Source organism: Oncorhynchus clarkii, unplaced genomic scaffold (assembly GCF_045791955.1).
Source record: "Oncorhynchus clarkii lewisi isolate Uvic-CL-2024 unplaced genomic scaffold, UVic_Ocla_1.0 unplaced_contig_214_pilon_pilon, whole genome shotgun sequence".
In the NCBI taxonomy this organism is placed as follows: Eukaryota; Metazoa; Chordata; class Actinopteri; order Salmoniformes; family Salmonidae; genus Oncorhynchus; species Oncorhynchus clarkii.
In genome coordinates, this window is record NW_027257928.1 from 89,071 (window position 1) to 110,000 (window position 20,930).

The 20,930-nt window shown below is 41.3% G+C and overlaps 1 protein-coding gene across 1 annotated transcript in view; it reads right to left on the bottom strand.

The window, feature by feature from the left end:
- The window catches only part of LOC139393681 (CUB and sushi domain-containing protein 3-like), a gene marked incomplete at its 5' end in the record, with an annotated part of 562,572 nt that overhangs the window by 22,381 nt on the left and 519,261 nt on the right, over positions 1-20,930 (bottom strand). Inside the window, one exon of the mRNA XM_071142025.1 lies at positions 12,433-12,606. Coding sequence (XP_070998126.1) covers positions 12,433-12,606 — 174 coding nt within the window. The remainder of the gene's footprint in view (positions 1-12,432; positions 12,607-20,930) is intronic.

Sequence of the window (20,930 nt, forward strand, 5' to 3'; positions counted from 1 at the left end):
AGAACAGTCTATGACTAGGGTGGCTGGATACTTTGACCATTTTTAGCGCCTTCCTCTGACACCGCCTGGTATAGAGGTACCAGGCAGTGATACAACCAGTCAGGATGCTCTCGATGGTGCAGCTGTAGAACCTTTTGAGGATCTGAGGACCCATGCCAAATCTTTTCAGTCTCCTGAAGGGGAATAGGTTTTGTTGTACCCTCTTCACAACTGTCTTGGTGTGCTTGGACCATGTTAGTTTGTTGGTGATGTGGACACCAAGGAACTTGAAGCTCTCAACCTGCTCCACTACAGCGATCCTCCTTTTCTTGTAGTCCACAATCCTCTCCTTTGTCTTGATCTCTGACCTCCTCCCTATTGGCTGTCTCGTTGTTGTCGGTGATCAGGCCTACCACTGTTGTGTCATCGGCAAACTTAATGGTGTTCGAGTTTTGCCTGGCCGTGCAGTCATTAGTGAACAGGGAGTACAGGAGGGGACTGATCATGCAACCCTGAGGGGCCACTGTGTTGAGGATCAGCGTGGCGGATGTGTTTTTACCTACTCTTACCACCTGGGGGCGGCCTGTCAGGAAGTCCAGGATCCAGTTGCAGAGGGAGGTGTTTAGTCCCAGGGTCCTTATCTTATTTGATGAGTGTTGAAGGCATTATGGTGTTGAATGCTGAGCTGTGTTCAATGAATAGCATTCTCACATAGGTGTTCCTTTTGTCCAGGTGGGAAAGATAGATATTGCATCATCTGTGGATCTGTTAGAGAGGTATGAGAATTGGAGTGGGTCTGGGGTTTCTGGGATAATGGTGTTGATGTGAGCCATGACCAGCCTTTTAAAGCACTTCATGACTACAGGTGTGAGTGCTACGGGTCAGTAGTCATTTAGGCAGGTTACATTAGTGTTATTGGGCACAGGGATAATGGTGGTCTGCTTAAAACATGTTGGTATTACAGACTCGGACAGGGAGAGTTTAAAAATGTCAGTGAAGACACTTGCCAGTTGGTCAGCGCATGCTCGCAATACACGTCCTGGTAAACCGCCTGGCCCTGCGGCCTTGTGAATTTTAACCTGTTTAAAGGTCTTACTCACATCAGCTGCGGAGAGCGTGATCAAATAGTGATCCGGAACAGTTGATGCTCTCATGCATGTTTCAGTGTTATTTGCCTCGAAGCGAGCATAGAAGTAGTTCAGCTCGTCTGGTAGGCTCGTGTCACTGGGCAACTCTCGGCTGTGCTTCCCTTTGTAGTCTGTAATGGTTTGCACGCCCTGTCATCTTAGTCCTGTTTGATGGTTCGTCGGTGGGCATAGTGGGATTTCTTATAAGCTTCCGGGTTAGAGTCCCGCTCCTTGAAAGCGACAGCTCTAGCGTTTAGCTCATTGCGGATGTTGCCTGTAATCCATGGCTTCTGGTTGGGGTATGTACGTACGGTCACTGTGGGGATGACATCAACAATGCACTTATTGATGAAGCCAGTGACAGATGTGGTATATTCCTCAATGCCATAGGAAGAATCCCGGCAACATATTCCAGTCTGTGCTAGCAAAACAGTCCGGTAGCTTAGCATCTGCTTCATCTGACCACTTCCTTACTGACTGAGTCACTGGTGGTTCCTGCTTTATTTTTTGCTTGTAAGCAGGAATTAGGAGGCTAGAATTATGGTCAGATGGAGGGTGAGGGAGACTTTTGTACGTGTCTGTGTGTGGGGGGTAAAGGTGGTCTAGAGTTTTTTCCCCCTCTGGTTGCACATTTAACATGTTGATAGAAATTTGGGTAAAACAAATTTAGGTTTCCCTGCATTTAAAGCCCCCGGACACTAGGAGCATCGCCTTTGGATGAGCATTTTCCTGTTTGCTTATGGCGGAATACAGATCTTTGAGTGTGATCTTAGTGCCGGCATTGGTCTGTGGTGGTATGTAGACAGCTACGAAAAATACAGATGAAAACTCTCTAGGTAGATAGTGTGTTCTATTATTTGACACTGCTGGTCATTTATGAACATTTGAACATCTTGGCCATGTTCTGTTATTATCTCCACCCGGCACAGCCAGAAGAGGACTGACCACCCCTCATAGCCTGGTTCCTCTCTAGGTTTCTTCTTAGGTTCTGGCCTTTCTAGGGAGTTTTTCCTAGCTACTGTGCTTCTACACCTGCATTGCTTGCTGTTTGGGGTTTTAGGCTGGGTTTCTGTACAGCACTTTGTGACATCAGCTGATGCAAGAAGGGCTTTATAAATACATTTGATTGATTGATTCTACAGCTTATCATGAGATACTCTACCTCAGGCGAGCAAAACCTTAGACACTTCCTTAGATATCGTGCACCAGCTGTTGTTTACATATATGCATAGTCCACCACCCCTTGTCTTCCCAGATGCTGCTGTTCTATCCTGCCGATACAGCGTATAACCAGCCATCTGTATGTTGATATTGTCATCGTTCAGCCACAACTCCGTGAAGAAATAGATATTACCATTTTTAATGCCCTGTTTGTAGTTTAATCTTCCTACGTAGGTCCACGATTTTATGTTCTAATGATTGCACGTTAGCTAGAAGAACGGAAGGTTTATTCGATTTATTTAACGGTTTATTCGATCGCCTACGAATTCTCAGAAGGCAGCCGGACCTCGGTCCTCTTTTTCTCCGTCATCACTTCACGCAAATGATGGGGATTTGGGCCTGTTCCTGGGAAAGCAGTATGTCCTTCACGCCGGGCTCGTCAAACTTGTTAAAGGGGAAAAAAAGGATTCTGCCTGTTCGTGATGAGTGATCGCTGTTCTGATGTCCAGAAGTTATTTTTTCGGTCTTAAGAGACGGTAGCAGCAACATTATGTAAAAAATAAGTTTAAAAAATAAGTTACAACCAACGCAAAAAAACGAAGATAAAAACACAATCGGTTATCGGGCATGTAAAACGTTAGCCATCTTCTCTGTGCCGTCATAACTAAAACATAGTCCACATAACTAAAACATTATTCAGTCATGTTCATTTTTATAAATGTTTCATATTGGATGGGCCGAATATATGGTATATTAAATGGTGGGAGTGGAGAGACCCAAACATTGGATTTAGTTAACTTGTTTATGATTTATTATGTATTCTGGATGTGGATCCCCATGAAGTGAAGCCTTAGCAACCCCCATTGTGTTCTTCTTTGTATTCAGGATGTGGATCCCCATGAAGTGAAGCATTAGCAACCCCCATTGTGTTCTTCTTTGTATTCTGGATGTGGATCCCCATGAAGTGAAGCCTTAGCAACCCCCATTGTGTTCTTCTTTGTATTCTGGAAGTCGATCCCCATGAAGTGAAGCCTTAGCAACCCCCATTGTGTTCTTCTTTGTATTCTGGATGTGGATCCCCATTAGGTGAAGCCTTAGCAACCACCATTGTGTTCTTCTTTGTATTCTGGATGTGGATCCCCATGAAGTGAAGCCTTATCAACCACCACTGTGCTCTTCTTTGTATTCTGGATGTGGATCCCCATGAAGTGAAGCCTTAGCAACCACCACTGTGCTCTTCTTTTATATTCTGGATGTGGATCCCCATGAAGTGAAGCCTTAGCAACCACCACTGTGCTCTTCTTTTATATTCTTGATGTGGATGCGCATGAAGTGAAGCCTTAGCAACCACCACTGTGCTCTTCTTTTATATTCTTGATGTGGATGCCCATTAGGTGAAGCCTTAGCAACCACCACTGTGCTGTTGTTTGGCACATAACTAAAACATTCTGTTGTTTTTAATCAATCTTTTATCCATGGGTAGATTATATGGTATCATGTGGTATGTCACTTTAGTTTGGATTCTTTTCAAGTGATTCAATCAGGTATTTTATTTGATTGGGACACCAGCCACCAGTGAATAAATACAGTAAGAAGATACTTTGAATAGAGACTCCAGTGTCCGCGGGGTGAAGAGGGTGGGAGAGCTACCCCGGGGTTACATTTTAATAATTACCCTCATCAAAACAAAATATTTCCTGACATGGCCTTGAGGGTTAACAACACAGCTGAAGCCCTCCGTGCCAGACAGGACGAAAACTCAGAGCTCTACCTCTCTGTATGCTTTCCAAATGGCACCCTACGCCCTACATACTGTAGTGCACTACTGCTGACTAGAGCTCAGTCAAAAGTAGTGCACTACGGCTGACTAGAGCTCAGTCAAAAGTAGTGCACTACGGCTGACTAGAACTCAGTCAAAAGTAGTGCACTACGGCTGACTAGAGCCCAGTCAAAAGTAGTGCACTAGGGCTGACTAGAGCCCAGTCAAAAGTAGTGCACTACGGCTGACTAGAGCCCAGTCAAAAGTAGTGCACTACGGCTGACTAGAGCCCAGTCAAAAGTAGTGCACTACGGCTGACTAGAGCCCAGCCAAAAGTAGTGCACTAATAAGGGAATAGGGTGCTATTTGCCACCCCTGTCAGTAGCACAGGGATGGAACGAAACCCCATTCTCCCTCTCCACCAGGCTGAAGCAGAGGAATCATCCATTCTCCCTCTCCACCAGAGTGAAGCAGAGGAATCATCCATTCTACCTCTCAACCAGAGTGAAGCAGAGGAATCATCCATTCTCCCTCTTCACCAGGCTGAAGCAAAGGAATCAGACATTCTCCCTCTCCACCAGCGGAAGCAGAGGAATCATCCATTCTCCCTCTCCACCAGCTGAAGCAGAAGAATCATCCATTCTCCCTCTCCACCAGCTGAAGCAGAAGAATCATCCATTCTCCCTCTCCACCAGCTGAAGCAGAGGAATCATCCATTCTCCCTCTCCACCAGCTGAAGCAGAGGAATCATCCATTCTCCCTCTCCACCAGGCTGAAGCAGAGGAATCATCCTTTCTCCCCCTCCACCAGGCTGAAGCAGAGGAATCATCCATTCTCCCTCTCTACCAGCTGAAGCAGAGGAATCATCCATTCTCCCTCTCCACCAGCTGAAGCAGAGGAATCATCCATTCTCCCTCTCCACCAGCTGAAGCAGAGGAATCATCCATTCTCCCTCTCCACCAGCTGAAGCAGAGGAATCATCCATTCTCCCTCTCCACCAGGCTGAAGCAGAGGAATCATCCATTCTCCCTCTCCACCAGAGTGAAGCAGAAGAATCATCCATTCTCCCTCTCTACCAGGCTGAAGCAGAGGAATCAGCCATTCTCCCTATCCACCAGAGTGAAGCAGAGGAATCAGACATTCTCCATCTCTACCAGCTGAAGCAGAGGAATCATCCATTCTCCCTCTCCACCAGCTGAAGCAGAAGAATCATCCATTCTCTCTCTCCACCAGGCTGAAGCAGAGGAATCATCCTTTCTCCCTCTCCACCAGGCTGAAGCAGAGGAATCATCCATTCTCCCTCTCCACCAGCTGAAGCAGAGGAATCATCCATTCTCCCTCTCCACCAGGCTGAAGCAGAGGAATCATTCATTATCCCTCTCCACCAGGCTGAAGCAGAGGAATCATCCATTCTCCCTCTCCGCCAGGCTGAAGCAGAGGAATCATCCTTTCTCCCCCTCCACCAGGCTGAAGCAGAGGAATCATCCATTCTCCCTCTCTACCAGCTGAAGCAGAGGAATCATCCATTCTCCCTCTCCACCAGCTGAAGCAGAGGAATCATCCATTCTCCCTCTCCACCAGCTGAAGCAGAGGAATCATCCATTCTCCCTCTCCACCAGCTGAAGCAGAGGAATCATCCATTCTCCCTCTCCACCAGGCTGAAGCAGAGGAATCATCCATTCTCCCTCTCCACCAGAGTGAAGCAGAAGAATCATCCATTCTCCCTCTCTACCAGCTGAAGCAGAGGAATCATCCATTCTCCCTCTCCACCAGCTGAAGCAGAGGAATCATCCATTCTCCCTCTCCACCAGGCTGAAGCAGAGGAATCAGCCATTCTCCCTCTCTACCAGCTGAAGCAGAGGAATCATCCATTCTCCCTCTCCACCAGCTGAAGCAGAAGAATCATCCATTCTCCCTCTCCACCAGCTGATCGCCATCAGCAGGGTTCTAGTTAGCTTTAGGCTTTAGCTACTTAATGATAGATTATAAGAAAGCAGAGAGAGAGAGAGAGAGAGAGAGAGAGAGAGAGACCAGAGTCAGCTGGTTCGGCGTCCCAAACGGCAGTCTATTCCCCTATATAGTGCACTACTTTTGACCAGAGCTCATAGGGATCTGATTAAAAGTATGATCAGAATTAAGCCACCATATAGGGAATAGTTTGGCATTTGGGACGCACACAGAATCACTGTTCTCAGTCACGCAGTCAGAGTCACTGTGTCAAGTCACGCAGTCAGCCATGGGAATCAGGCAGCACTACGGGGATAAAGTCAACAATGTGGCCTCCGGCTGCCGCTTGCAGCTCCTCAGGACTTGACATCTGCCTCATGTTGCAGGTCTGGACGAAGAGATAAGTTTAGTGTTCTCCATATCTCATTCTCTGTCTGTCTCTCTCTCTCTCTCTCTCTCTCTCTCTCTCTCTCTCTCTCTCTCTCTCTTTCTCTCTGCTACGTACACACAGCCAAAACACACCGGCTCCAAAAGCCATTACCACACAATAGCCCGGAGATGGCTTCCTCTCAGTACGCAATACTAACCGAGAATATAAAATGAAAAACAGTCTGCCTGTAAATATCCTAAAACTACAGTCTATCACGTTATTTAATGTCTTCCTCAACACTGATATTTGTCTAAATGTTTCAGACATTATGAACTGTGATTTCATTCCCTCTTAGGTGTTAGTGACATGCCAACAGATAAAGATACTAAGGACTGAATACACTGCAAGAGTCCTGATGGAATTGTCACCTGTCAAACATTCCAACATTCCATTCTCAATATTCTGACGATGACACTCAACATTCCATTCTCAATATTCTGACAATGACACTCAACATTCCATTCTCAATATTCCGACAATGACACTCAACATTCCATTCTCAATATTCCGACAATGACACTCAACATTCCATTCTCAATATTCCAACAATGACACTCAACATTCCATTCTCAATATTCCAACAATGACACTCAACATTCCATTCTCAATATTCCGACAATGACACTCAACATTCCATTCTCAATATTCTGACGATGACACTCAACATTCCATTCTCAATATTCCAACAATGACACTCAACATTCCATTCTCAATATTCCAACAATGACACTCAACATTCCATTCTCAATATTCCAACAATGACACTCAACATTCCATTCTCAATATTCCAACAATGACCCTTAACATTCCATTCTCAATATTCCGACAATGACCCTCAACATTCAATTCTCAATATTCCGACAATGACACTCAACATTCCATTCTCAATATTCCGACGATGACCCTCAACATTCCATTCTCAATATTCCGACGACGACTCTCAACATTCCACTGGCATTCTAGAATGTTAAGGACCAAAAAGGGTGACACAGCCATTTGTCACGGCTCTGAGCGGCAGCCCCAGTGATAACCTTCTGTTTTATGGAAATACAACGTAGATGGGATGGACGGCTGGGGGCCAGAACTAGCTGTGCATAACAAATAGGCCTGGTGTTAAACCCGCCTGTGGACTCAGGCTCGGAGTCTCCTAACTTTTTTTCCTTGATGAATGTTCTATTCTTCCCAGTTATCAGTATACATGCAGAGAGATGCCAGACAGTTGCAGAATTGTTAGAATCCTAGGCCCGAGTCCCAAATGGGACCCTATTCCCTATAAAGTGCACTAGATTTGACCAGAACCCTGTCAGTGCCATTTGAGACAACGCTACTCTCTATAACCCTGTTGGACAAGTGAACTGCAGAGATGTTGTTGTTGTTGTTGATGATGTTGCGTAGTAGAGAACATGTACCTCTATCTTTAGCAATATTATAAGATCAGTGCAGATGGGAGAATGAGGGATCTAGTGGTGTTATTACCCTATACTGTACAGCTGTGGTGTTAATCTAGTGGTATTACCCTATACTGTACTGTACTGCTGTGGTGTTAATCTAGTGTTATTAACCTATACTGTACAGCTGTGGTGTTAATCTAGTGGTATTACCCTATACTGTACTGTACTGCTGTGGTGTTAATCTAGTGGTATTACCCTATACTGTACTATACTGCTGTGGTGTTAATCTAGTGCTATTATCCTGTACTGTACTGTACTGCTGTGGTGTTAATCTAGTGGTATTACCCTGTACTGTACTGCTGTGGTGTTAATCTAGTGGTATTACCCTATACTGTACTGTACTGCTGTGGTGTTAATCTAGTGGTATTACCCTATACTGTACTGCTGTGGTGTTAATCTAGTGGTATTACCCTGTACTGTACTGCTGTGGTGTTAATCTAGTGGTATTACCCTGTACTGTACTGCTGTGGTGTTAATCTAGTGGTATTACCCTATACTGTACTATACTGCTGTGGTGTTAATCTAGTGGTATTACCCAAAACTGTACTGTACTGCTGTGGTGTTAATCTAGTGGTATTACCCTGTTCTGTACTGCTGTGGTGTTAATCTAGTGGTATTACCCAAAACTGTACTGTACTGCTGTGGTGTTAATCTAGTTGTATTACCCTGTTCTGTACTGCTGTGGTGTTAATCTAGTGGTATTACCCTGTACTGTACTGCTGTGGTGTTAATCTAGTGGTATTACCCTGTACTGTACTGCTGTGGTGTTAATCTAGTGGCATTACCCTGTACTGTACTGCTGTGGTGTTAATATAGTGGTATTACCCTATACTGTACTGTACTGCTGTGGTGTTAATATAGTGGTATTACCCTATACTGTACTGTACTGCTGTGGTGTTAATCTAGTGGTATTACCCTATACTGTACTGTACTGCTGTGGTGTTAATCTAGTGGTATTACCAAAAACTGTACTGCTGTGGTGTTAATCTAGTGGTATTACCCTATACTGTACTGCTGTGGTGTTAATCTAGTGGTATTACCAAAAACTGTACTGCTGTGGTGTTAATCTAGTGTTATTACCCTATACTGTACTGCTGTGGTGTTAATCTAGTGGTATTACCCTGTACTGTACTGCTGTGGTGTTAATCTAGTGGTATTACCCTATACTGTACTGTACAGCTGTGGTGTTAATCTAGTGGTATTACCCTGTACTGTACTGCTGTGGTGTTAATCTAGTGGTATTACCCTATACTGTACTGTACAGCTGTGGTGTTAATCTAGTGCTATTATCCTGTACTGTACTGCTGTGGTGTTAATCTAGTGGTATTACCCTATACTGTACTGTACAGCGGTGGTGTTAATCTAGTGCTATTATCCTGTACTGTACAGCTGTGGTGTTAATCTAGTGGTATTACCCTGTACTGTACTGCTGTGGTGTTAATCTAGTGGTATTACCCTATACTGTACTGCTGTGGTGTTAATCTAGTGGTATTACCCTGTACTGTACTGCTGTGGTGTTAATCTAGTGGTATTACCCTGTACTGTACTGCTGTGGTGTTAATCTAGTGGTATTACCCTGTACTGTACTGCTGTGGTGTTAATCTAGTGCTATTATCCTGTACTGTACTGCTGTGGTGTTAATCTAGTGGTATTACCCTATACTGTACTGTACTGCTGTGGTGTTAATCTAGTGGTATTACCCTATACTGTACTGTACTGCTGTGGTGTTATTCTAGTTGTATTACCCTGTTTTGTACTGCTGTGGTGTTAATCTAGTGGTATTACCCTATACTGTACTGTACTGCTGTGGTGTTAATCTAGTGGTATTACCCAATACTGTACTGTTGTGGTGTTAATCTAGTGGTATTACCCTGTACTGTACTGCTGTGGTGTTAATCTAGTGGTATTACCAAAAACTGTACTGCTGTGGTGTTAATCTAGTGGTATTACCCTGTACTGTACTGCTGTGGTGTTAATCTAGTGGTATTATCCTGTACTGTACTGCTGTGGTGTTAATCTAGTGGTATTACCCTGTACTGTACTGCTGTGGTGTTAATCTAGTGGTATTACCCTGTACTGTACTGCTGTGGTGTTAATCTAGTGGTATTACCCTGTACTGTACTGTACTGCTGTGGTGTTAATCTAGTGGTATTACCCTGTACTGTACTGCTGTGGTGTTAATCTAGTGGTATTACCCTGTACTGTACTGCTGTGGTGTTACTCTCTATATTCAGCAGTGTAAAGACCCAGCTCTGTATTGGCTCTGTACTGTACTTGACTTAGTAGAACCAATCTACTGGGGATGATAGAGGAAGCATTTACTGCACACTATGCATACATTATCACTTTCAGGATTTATATGGTCAGCACTTTGTCCTGTTGTTTAACATCTCAAATCTCTCAGCTGTGCATTGTAGCAAGCCTCCCTATTATTCATCACAATATAGAAGACAACATGCTATTTATATACAGTACAACATGCAATCTACCTCTTTGTACATCTCAGAAACACTATACCATGGCAATCTATGTGTTTGTAGAGAGTTGAACATCTCAGAAACACTATGCCATGGCAATCTACGTGTTTGTAGAGAGTTGAACATCTCAGAAACACCATACCATGGCAATCTGTGTTTGAACAGAGTTGAACATCTCAGAAACACTATACCATGGCAATCTATGTGTTTGGACAGAGTTGAACATCTCAGAAACACTATACCATGGCAATCTATGTGTTTGGACAGAGTTGAACATCTCAGAAACACTATACCATGGCAATCTGTGTTTGAACAGAGTTGAACATCTCAGAAACAATATGTCATGGCAGTTGCCACCGAACTATCACACCCACTCAACCAGGAGTACCAGCTCCTACCATCAGGCCGCCGATACAGAGTCCATCTTCACAAAACCGGCAGAGCCCAGAAATCATTAATTCCCACCAGAATAATTTACGATCTGAATTAGGAACTGTATCCATGTGTTGTCTGCTGTAGTTTGTGATTGGTGTGTATTTATGTACCTGTTGGCGATGCTGTTGTCTGCTATAGTTTGTGATTGGTGTGTATTTATGTACCTGTTGGCGATGCTGTTGTCTGCTATAGTTTGTGATTGGTGTGTATTTATGCACCTGTTGGCGATGCTGTTGTTGGTTAAGATACAAGAAAGGGACACAAAATAAATTATTATTATGAATTATTATATTAACTATTATTAGTAATTATTATATTAAGTATTATTATTACTTATATATTAATTATTATTATTAATTATTATATTACTTGTTATTATTAATTATATATTAATTATTATTATTCATTATATATGAATTATTATTATCTACGTGGTGAAAACCTGTATCTCCTAACCTCTGTAGAGTTGGAAACCTGTATCTCCTAACCTCTGTAGAGTTGGAAACCTGTATCTCCTAACCTCTTTGTAGAGTTGAAAACCTGTATCTCCTAACCTCTTTGTAGAGTTGAAAACCTGTATCTCCTAACCTCTTTGTAGAGTTGAAAACCTGTATCTCCTAACCTCTTTGTAGAATTGCAAACCTGTATCTCCTAACCTCTTTGTAGAATTGCAAACCTGTATCTCCTAACCTCTTTGTAGAGTTGAAAACCTGTATCTCCTAACCTCTTTGTAGAGTTGAAAACCTGTATCTCCTAACCTCTTTGTACAGAGTTGAAAACCTGTATCTCCTAACCTCTTTGTAGAGTTGAAAACCTGTATCTCCTAACCTCTTTGTAGAGTTGAAAACCTCTATCTCCTAACCTCTTTGTAGAGTTGGAAACCTGTATCTCCTAACCTCTTTGTAGAGTTGAAAACCTGTATCTCCTAACCTCTTTGTAGAGTTGAAAACCTGTATCTCCTAACCTCTTTGTAGAGTTGGAAACCTGTATCTCCTAACCTCTGTAGAGTTGGAAACCTGTATCTCCTAACCCTCTGTAGAGTTGGAAACCTGTATCTCCTAACCTCTTTGTAGAGTTGAAAACCTCTATCTCCTAACCTCTGTAGAGTTGAAAACCTGTATCTCCTAACCTCTTTGTAGAGTTGAAAACCTGTATCTCCTAACCTCTTTGTAGAGTTGGAAACCTGTATCTCCTAACCTCTGTAGAGTTGGAAACCTGTATCTCCTAACCCTCTGTAGAGTTGGAAACCTGTATCTCCTAACCTCTTTGTAGAGTTGAAAACCTCTATCTCCTAACCTCTGTAGAGTTGAAAACCTGTATCTCCTAACCTCTTTGTAGAGTTGAAAACCTCTATCTCCTAACCTCTTTGTACAGAGTTGAAAACCTGTATCTCCTAACCTCTTTGTAGAGTTGAAAACCTGTATCTCCTAACCTCTTTGTAGAGTTGAAAACCTGTATCTCCTAACCTCTTTGTAGAGTTGAAAACCTGTATCTTTAAACCTCTTTGCAGAGTTGAAAACCTGTTTCTTTAAACCTCTTTGTACAGAGTTGAAAACACGTATCTTTAAACCTCTTTGCAGAGTTGAAAACCTGTTTCTTTAAACCTCTTTGCAGAGTTGAAAACCTGTATCTTTAAAACATGACAGTGTTTGTTGTGTTGACTCACGCAGACACTGAGGCAGATCTCCTCTCCAGGAGCCCAGGCCCACACAGGTGAGGATAGCCGGGAAGGAGAGCTCGTACCCGGGCAGGCAGCTGTAGCTCACGCTGGTACCCCACTCAAACACGGAGCCCTCCAGGAGCCCGTTGTGGACGGGAGGAGGCGGAGGGCAGGTCACCACTGAGGAGAGAGAGGATGGAAAGATGCATTTGGCAACTCTTGATAGGACAATAGAAAAGTTTGTTTTGAAAAATGTAATATATTATTGGTAAAACCAACGCATTTCAGAGAATGCGTTAATCACAGTTTTTTTTGAGGGGTAAATCAATCATTGAGGAGACAGGTAGACAGTTGGGTGGGCAGACGGGGCGGAAGGAACGAGAGACAGGCGAAGTTAAGGGCCTGGATACACAACGCAATTAGAGAAGACTGCCAGTTTCAGAGGAAAACAATAATCAACACGTCTGTCACCTTTCATGACGCTAGTTCAGCGGTCCTTGTGTCTAACTATAGGACACAGCAGATCTCTGTAGATGATAGTGTGACCCTATAGAATGATGCTAGTTCAGTGGTCCTTGTATCTAACTATAGGACACAGCATAACTCTGTAGATTATAGTGTGACCCTATAGAATGATGCTAGTTCAGTGGTCCTTGTGTCTAACTATAGGACACAGCAGATCTCTGTAGATTATAGTGTGACCCTATAGAATGATGCTAGTTCAGCGGTCCTTGTGTCTAACTATAGGACACAGCAGAACTCTGTAGATGATAGTGTGACCCTATAGAATGATGCTAGTTCAGTGGTCCTTGTGTCTAACTATAGGACACAGCAGAACTCTGTAGATTATAGTGTGACCCTATAGAATGATGCTAGTTCAGGGGTCCTTGTGTCTAACTATAGGACACAGCAGATCTCTGTAGATTATAGTGTGACCCTATAGAATGATGCTAGTTCAGGGGTCCTTGTGTCTAACTATAGGACACAGCAGATCTCTGTAGATTATAGTGTGACCCTATAGAATGATGCTAGTTCAGTGGTCCTTGTGTCTAACTATAGGACACAGCAGAACTCTGTAGATGATAGTATGACCCTATAGAATGATGCTAGTTCAGTGGTCCTTGTGTCTAACTATAGGACACAGCAGATCTCTGTAGATGATAGTGTGACCCTATAGAATGATGCTAGTTCAGTGGTCCTTGTGTCTAACTATAGGACACAGCAGAACTCTGTAGATGATAGTATGACCCTATAGAATGATGTTAGTTTAGTGGTCCTTGTGTCTAACTATAGGAAACAGCAGATCTCTGTAGATGATAGTGTGACCCTATAGAATTATGTCAGTTCAGTGGACCTTGTATCTAACAGCAGATCTCTGTAGATGATAGTGTGACCCTATAGAATGATGTTAGTTCAGTGGTCCTTGTGTCTAACTATAGGACACAGCAGATCTCTGTAGATGATAGTGTGACCCTATAGAATGATGCTAGTTCAGTGGTCCTTGTATCTAACTATAGGAAACAGCAGATCTCTGTAGATTATATTGTGTGTGTGAGAGCATTTATCTGACTAGGATTTACTGTTGTGAGAGAAAGGCTAGATCCCAAACGGCACCATATTCCCTATATAGTGCACTAATTTAGACCAGAGCCCTATGGCACCCTATTCCCTATATAAAGTGCACTACTTTAGACCAGAACCCTATGGCACCCTATTCACTATATATGATGCACTACTTTAGACCAGAGCCCTATGGCACCCTATTCCCTATATATAGTGCACTACTTCAGACCAGAGCCCTATGGCACCCTATTCCCTATATATAGTGCACTACTTTAGACCAGATCCTTATGGCACCATATTCCCTATATAGTGCACTACTTTAGACCAGAGCCCTATGGCACCCTATTCCCTATATAGTGCACTACTTTAGACCAGAGCCCTATGGCACCCTATTCCCTATATAGTGCACTACTTTAGACCAGAGCCCTATGGCACCCTATTCCCTATATAGTGCACTACTTTAGACCAGAGCCCTATGGGGAAGAAGAAAGCATTGCAGACGTCTATATAGGTCTGTTAGTACAGGACTAGTAAAGGTCTGTTAGTACAGGACTAGTAATACAGGACTAGTAATACAGGACTAGTAAAGGTCTGTTAATACAGGACTAGTAATACAGGACTAGTAATACAGGACTAGTAATACAGGACTAGTAATACAGGACTAGTAAAGGTCTGTTAATACAGGACTAGTAATACAGGACTAGTAAAGGTCGGTTAATACAGGACTAGTAAAGGTCTGTTAATACAGGACTAGTAAAGGTCTATTAATACAGGACTAGTAAAGGTCTGTTAATACAGGACTAGTAATACAGGACTAGTAAAGGTCCTCTAATACAGGACTAGTAAAGGTCTGTTAATACAGGACTAGTAAAGGTCTGTTAATACAGGACTAGTACAGGTATGTTAGTACAGGACTAGTAAAGGTCTGTTAGTACAGGACTAGTAATACAGGAGTAGTAAAGGTCCTCTAATACAGGACTAGTAAAGGTCTGTTAGTACAGGACTAGTAAAGGTCTGTTAATACAGGACTAGTAATACAGGACTAGTAAAGGTCTGTTAATGCAGGACTAGTAAAGGTCTGTTAATACAGGACTAGTAAAGGTCTGTTAATACAGGACTACTAATACAGGACTAGTAAAGGTCCTCTAATACAGGACTAGTAAAGGCCTGTTAATACAGGACTAGTAATACAGGACTGGTAAAGGTCTGTTAATACAGGACTAGAAAAGGTATGTTAATACAGGACTAGTAATACAGGACTAGTAAAGGTCTGTTAATACAGGACTAGTAATACAGGACTAGTAAAGGTCTGTTAATACAGGACTAGTAAAGGAATGTTAATACAGGACTAGTAAAGGTCTGTTAATACAGGACTAGTAAAGGTCTGTTAATACAGGACTAGTAATACAGGACTAGTAAAGGTCCTCTAATACAGGACTAGTAAAGGTCTTCTAATACAGGACTAGTAATACAGGAATAGTAAAGGTCTGTTAATACAGGACTAGTAAAGGTCTGTTAATACAGGACTAGTAAAGGTCTGTTAATACAGGACTAGTAAAGGTCTGTTAGTACAGGACTAGTAAAGGTCTGTTAATACAGGACTAGTAATACAGGTCTAGTAAAGGTCTGTTAGTACAGGACTAGTAAAGGTCTGTTAATACAGGACTAGTAAAGGTCCTCTAATACAGGACTAGTAAAGGTCTGTTAGTACAGGACTAGTAATACAGGACTAGTAAAGGTCTGTTAATACAGGACTAGTAAAGGTCTGTTAATACAGGACTAGTAAAGGTCCTCTAATACAGGACTAGTAAAGGTCTGTTAATATAGGACTAGTAAAGGTCTGTTAATACAGGACTAGTAAAGGTCTGTTAATACAGGACTAGTAAAGGTCTATTAATACAGGACTAGTAAAGGTCTGTTAATACAGGACTAGTAAAGGTCCTCTAATACAGGACTAGTAAAGGTCTATTAATACAGGACTAGTAAAGGTCTGTTAATACAGGACTAGTAAAGGTCCTCTAATACAGGACTAGTAAAGGTCTGTTAGTACAGGACTAGTAATACAGGACTAGTAATACAGGACTAGTAAAGGTCTGTTAATACAGGACTAGTAATACAGGACTAGTAATACAGGACTAGTAAAGGTCTGTTAGTACAGGACTAGTAATACAGGACTAGTAATACAGGACTAGTAAAGGTCTGTTAATACGGGACTAGTAATACAGGACTAGTAATACAGGACTAGTAAAGGTCTGTTAATACAGGACTAGTAAAGGTCCTCTAATACAGGACTAGTAAAGGTCTGTTAATACAGGACTAGTAAAGTTCTGTTAATACAGGACTAGTAAAGGTCTGTTAATACAGGACTAGTAAATGTCCTCTAATACAGGACTAGTAAAGGTCTGTTAGTACAGGACTAGTAATACAGGACTAGTAAAGTTCCTCTAATACAGGACTAGTAAAGGTCTGTTAGTACAGGACTAGTAAAGGTCTGTTAATACAGGACTAGTAATACAGGACTAGTAAAGGTCTGTTAATACAGGACTAGTAAAGGTATGTTAATACAGGACTAGTAAAGGTCTGTTAATACAGGACTAGTAAAGGTCTGTTAATACAGGACTAGTAATACAGGACTGGTAAAGGTCTGTTAATACAGGACTAGAAAAGGTATGTTAATACAGGACTAGTAATACAGGACTAGTAAAGGTCTGTTAATACAGGACTAGTAATACAGGACTAGTAAAGGTCTGTTAATACAGGACTAGTAATACAGGACTAGTAAAGGTCGGTTAATACAGGACTAGAAAAGGTATGTTAATACAGGACTAGTAATACAGGACTAGAAAAGGTATGTTAATACAGGACTAGTAATACAGGACTAGTAAAGGTCTGTTAATACAGGACTAGTAATACAGGACTAGTAAAGGTCTGTTAATACAGGACTAGTACAGGTATGTTAATACAGGACTAGTAAAGGTCTGTTAATACAGGACTAGTAAAGGTCTGTTAATACAGGACTAGTAATACAGGACTAGTAAAGGTCCTCTAATACAGGACTAGTAAAGGTCTTCTAATACAGGACTAGTAATACAGGAATAGTAAAGGTCTGTTAATACAGGACTAGTAAAGGTCTGTTAATACAGGACTAGTAAAGGTCTGTTAGTACAGGACTAGTAAAGGTCTGTTAATACAGGACTAGTAATACAGGTCTAGTAAAGGTCTGTTAGTACAGGACTAGTAAAGGTCTGTTAATACAGGACTAGTAAAGGTCCTCTAATACAGGACTAGTAAAGGTCTGTTAGTACAGGACTAGTAATACAGGACTAGTAAAGGTCTGTTAATACAGGACTAGTAAAGGTCTGTTAATACAGGACTAGTAAAGGTCCTCTAATACAGGACTAGTAAAGGTCTGTTAATATAGGACTAGTAAAGGTCTGTTAATACAGGACTAGTAAAGGTCTGTTAATACAGGACTAGTAAAGGTCTATTAATACAGGACTAGTAAAGGTCTGTTAATACAGGACTAGTAAAGGTCCTCTAATACAGGACTAGTAAAGGTCTATTAATACAGGACTAGTAAAGGTCTGTTAATACAGGACTAGTAAAGGTCCTCTAATACAGGACTAGTAAAGGTCTGTTAGTACAGGACTAGTAATACAGGACTAGTAATACAGGACTAGTAAAGGTCTGTTAATACAGGACTAGTAATACAGGACTAGTAATACAGGACTAGTAAAGGTCTGTTAGTACAGGACTAGTAATACAGGACTAGTAATACAGGACTAGTAAAGGTCTGTTAATACGGGACTAGTAATACAGGACTAGTAATACAGGACTAGTAAAGGTCTGTTAATACAGGACTAGTAAAGGTCCTCTAATACAGGACTAGTAAAGGTCTGTTAATACAGGACTAGTAAAGTTCTGTTAATACAGGACTAGTAAAGGTCTGTTAATACAGGACTAGTAATACAGGACTAGTAATACAGGACTAGTAAAGGTCTGTTAATACATGACTAGTAAATGTCCTCTAATACAGGACTAGTAAAGGTCTGTTAGTACAGGACTAGTAATACAGGACTAGTAAAGTTCCTCTAATACAGGACTAGTAAAGGTCTGTTAGTACAGGACTAGTAAAGGTCTGTTAATACAGGACTAGTAATACAGGACTAGTAAAGGTCTGTTAATACAGGACTAGTAAAGGTATGTTAATACAGGACTAGTAAAGGTCTGTTAATACAGGACTAGTAAAGGTCTGTTAATACAGGACTAGTAATACAGGACTGGTAAAGGTCTGTTAATACAGGACTAGAAAAGGTATGTTAATACAGGACTAGTAATACAGGACTAGTAAAGGTCTGTTAATACAGGACTAGTAATACAGGACTAGTAAAGGTCTGTTAATACAGGACTAGTAATACAGGACTAGTAAAGGTCGGTTAATACAGGACTAGAAAAGGTATGTTAATACAGGACTAGTAATACAGGACTAGTAAAGGTCTGTTAATACAGGACTAGTAATACAGGACTAGTAAAGGTCTGTTAATACAGGACTAGTAATACAGGACTAGTAAAGGTCTGTTAATACAGGACTAGTAAAGGTATGTTAATACAGGACTAGTAAAGGTCTGTTTATACAGGACTAGTAAAGGTCTGTTAATACAGGACTAGTAATACAGGACTAGTAAAGGTCCTCTAATACAGGACTAGTAAAGGTCCTCTAATACAGGACTAGTAATACAGGACTAGTAAAGGTCTGTTAATACAGGACTAGTAAAGGTCTGTTAATACAGGACTAGTAAAGGTCTGTTAGTACAGGACTAGTAAAGGTCTGTTAATACAGGACTAGTAAAGGTCTGTTAGTACAGGACTAGTAAAGGTCTGTTAATACAGGACTAGTAAAGTTCTGTTAATACAGGACTAGTAAAGGTCTGTTAATACAGGACTAGTAATACAGGACTAGTAATACAGGACTAGTAAAGGTCTGTTAATACATGACTAGTAAATGTCCTCTAATACAGGACTAGTAAAGGTCTGTTAGTACAGGACTAGTAATACAGGACTAGTAAAGTTCCTCTAATACAGGACTAGTAAAGGTCTGTTAGTACAGGACTAGTAAAGGTCTGTTAATACAGGACTAGTAATACAGGACTAGTAAAGGTCTGTTAATACAGGACTAGTAAAGGTATGTTAATACAGGACTAGTAAAGGTCTGTTAATACAGGACTAGTAAAGGTCTGTTAATACAGGACTAGTAATACAGGACTGGTAAAGGTCTGTTAATACAGGACTAGAAAAGGTATGTTAATACAGGACTAGTAATACAGGACTAGTAAAGGTCTGTTAATACAGGACTAGTAATACAGGACTAGTAAAGGTCTGTTAATACAGGACTAGTAATACAGGACTAGTAAAGGTCGGTTAATACAGGACTAGAAAAGGTATGTTAATACAGGACTAGTAATACAGGACTAGTAAAGGTCTGTTAATACAGGACTAGTAATACAGGACTAGTAAAGGTCTGTTAATACAGGACTAGTAATACAGGACTAGTAAAGGTCTGTTAATACAGGACTAGTAAAGGTATGTTAATACAGGACTAGTAAAGGTCTGTTTATACAGGACTAGTAAAGGTCTGTTAATACAGGACTAGTAATACAGGACTAGTAAAGGTCCTCTAATACAGGACTAGTAAAGGTCCTCTAATACAGGACTAGTAATACAGGACTAGTAAAGGTCTGTTAATACAGGACTAGTAAAGGTCTGTTAATACAGGACTAGTAAAGGTCTGTTAGTACAGGACTAGTAAAGGTCTGTTAATACAGGACTAGTAAAGGTCTGTTAGTACAGGACTAGTAAAGGTCTGTTAATACAGGACTAGTAAAGTTCCTCTAATACAGGACTAGTAACGGTCCTCTAATACAGGACTAGTAAAGGTCTGTTAATACAGGACTAGTAAAGGTCTGTTAGTACAGGACTAGTAAAGGTCTGTTAATACAGGACTAGTAAAGGTCTGTTAGTACAGGACTAGTAAAGGTCTGTTAATACAGGACTAGTAAAGTTCCTCTAATACAGGACTAGTAACGGTCCTCTAATACAGGACTAGTAAAGGTCTGTTAATACAGGACTAGTAAAGGTCTATTAATACAGGACTAGTAAAGGTCTGTTAGTACAGGACTAGTAATACAGGACTAGTAAAGGTCTGTTAATACAGGACTAGTAAAGGTCTGTTAGTACAGGACTAGTAAAGGTCTGTTAATACAGGACTAGTAAAGGTCCTCTAATACAGGACTAGTAAAGGTCCTCTAATACAGGACTAGTAAAGGTCTGTTAATACAGGACTAGTAAAGGTCTGTTAATACAGGACTAGTAAAGGTCTATTAATACAGGACTAGTAAAGGTCTGTTAATACAGGACTAGTAAAGGTCCTCTAATACAGGACTAGTAAAGGTCTGTTAGTACAGGACTAGTAATACAGGACTAGTAATACAGGACTAGTAAAGGTCTGTTAATACAGGACTAGTAATACAGGACTAGTAATACAGGACTAGTAAAGGTCTATTAGTACAGGACTAGTAATACATGACTAGTAATACAGGACTAGTAAAGGTCTGTTAATACAGGACTAGTAATACAGGACTAGTAATACAGGACTAGTAAAGGTCTGTTAATACAGGACTAGTAAAGGTCCTCTAATACAGGACTAGTAAAGGTCTGTTAATACAGGACTAGTAAAGGTCTGTTAATACAGGACTAGTAAAGGTCTGTTAATACAGGACTAGTAATACAGGACTAGTAATACAGGACTAGTAAAGGTCTGTTAATACATGACTAGTAAAGGCCTGTTAATACAGGACTAGTAAAGGTCCTCTAATACAGGACTAGTAAAGGTCTGTTAGTACAGGACTAGTAATACAGGAATAGTAAAGGTCTGTTAATACAGG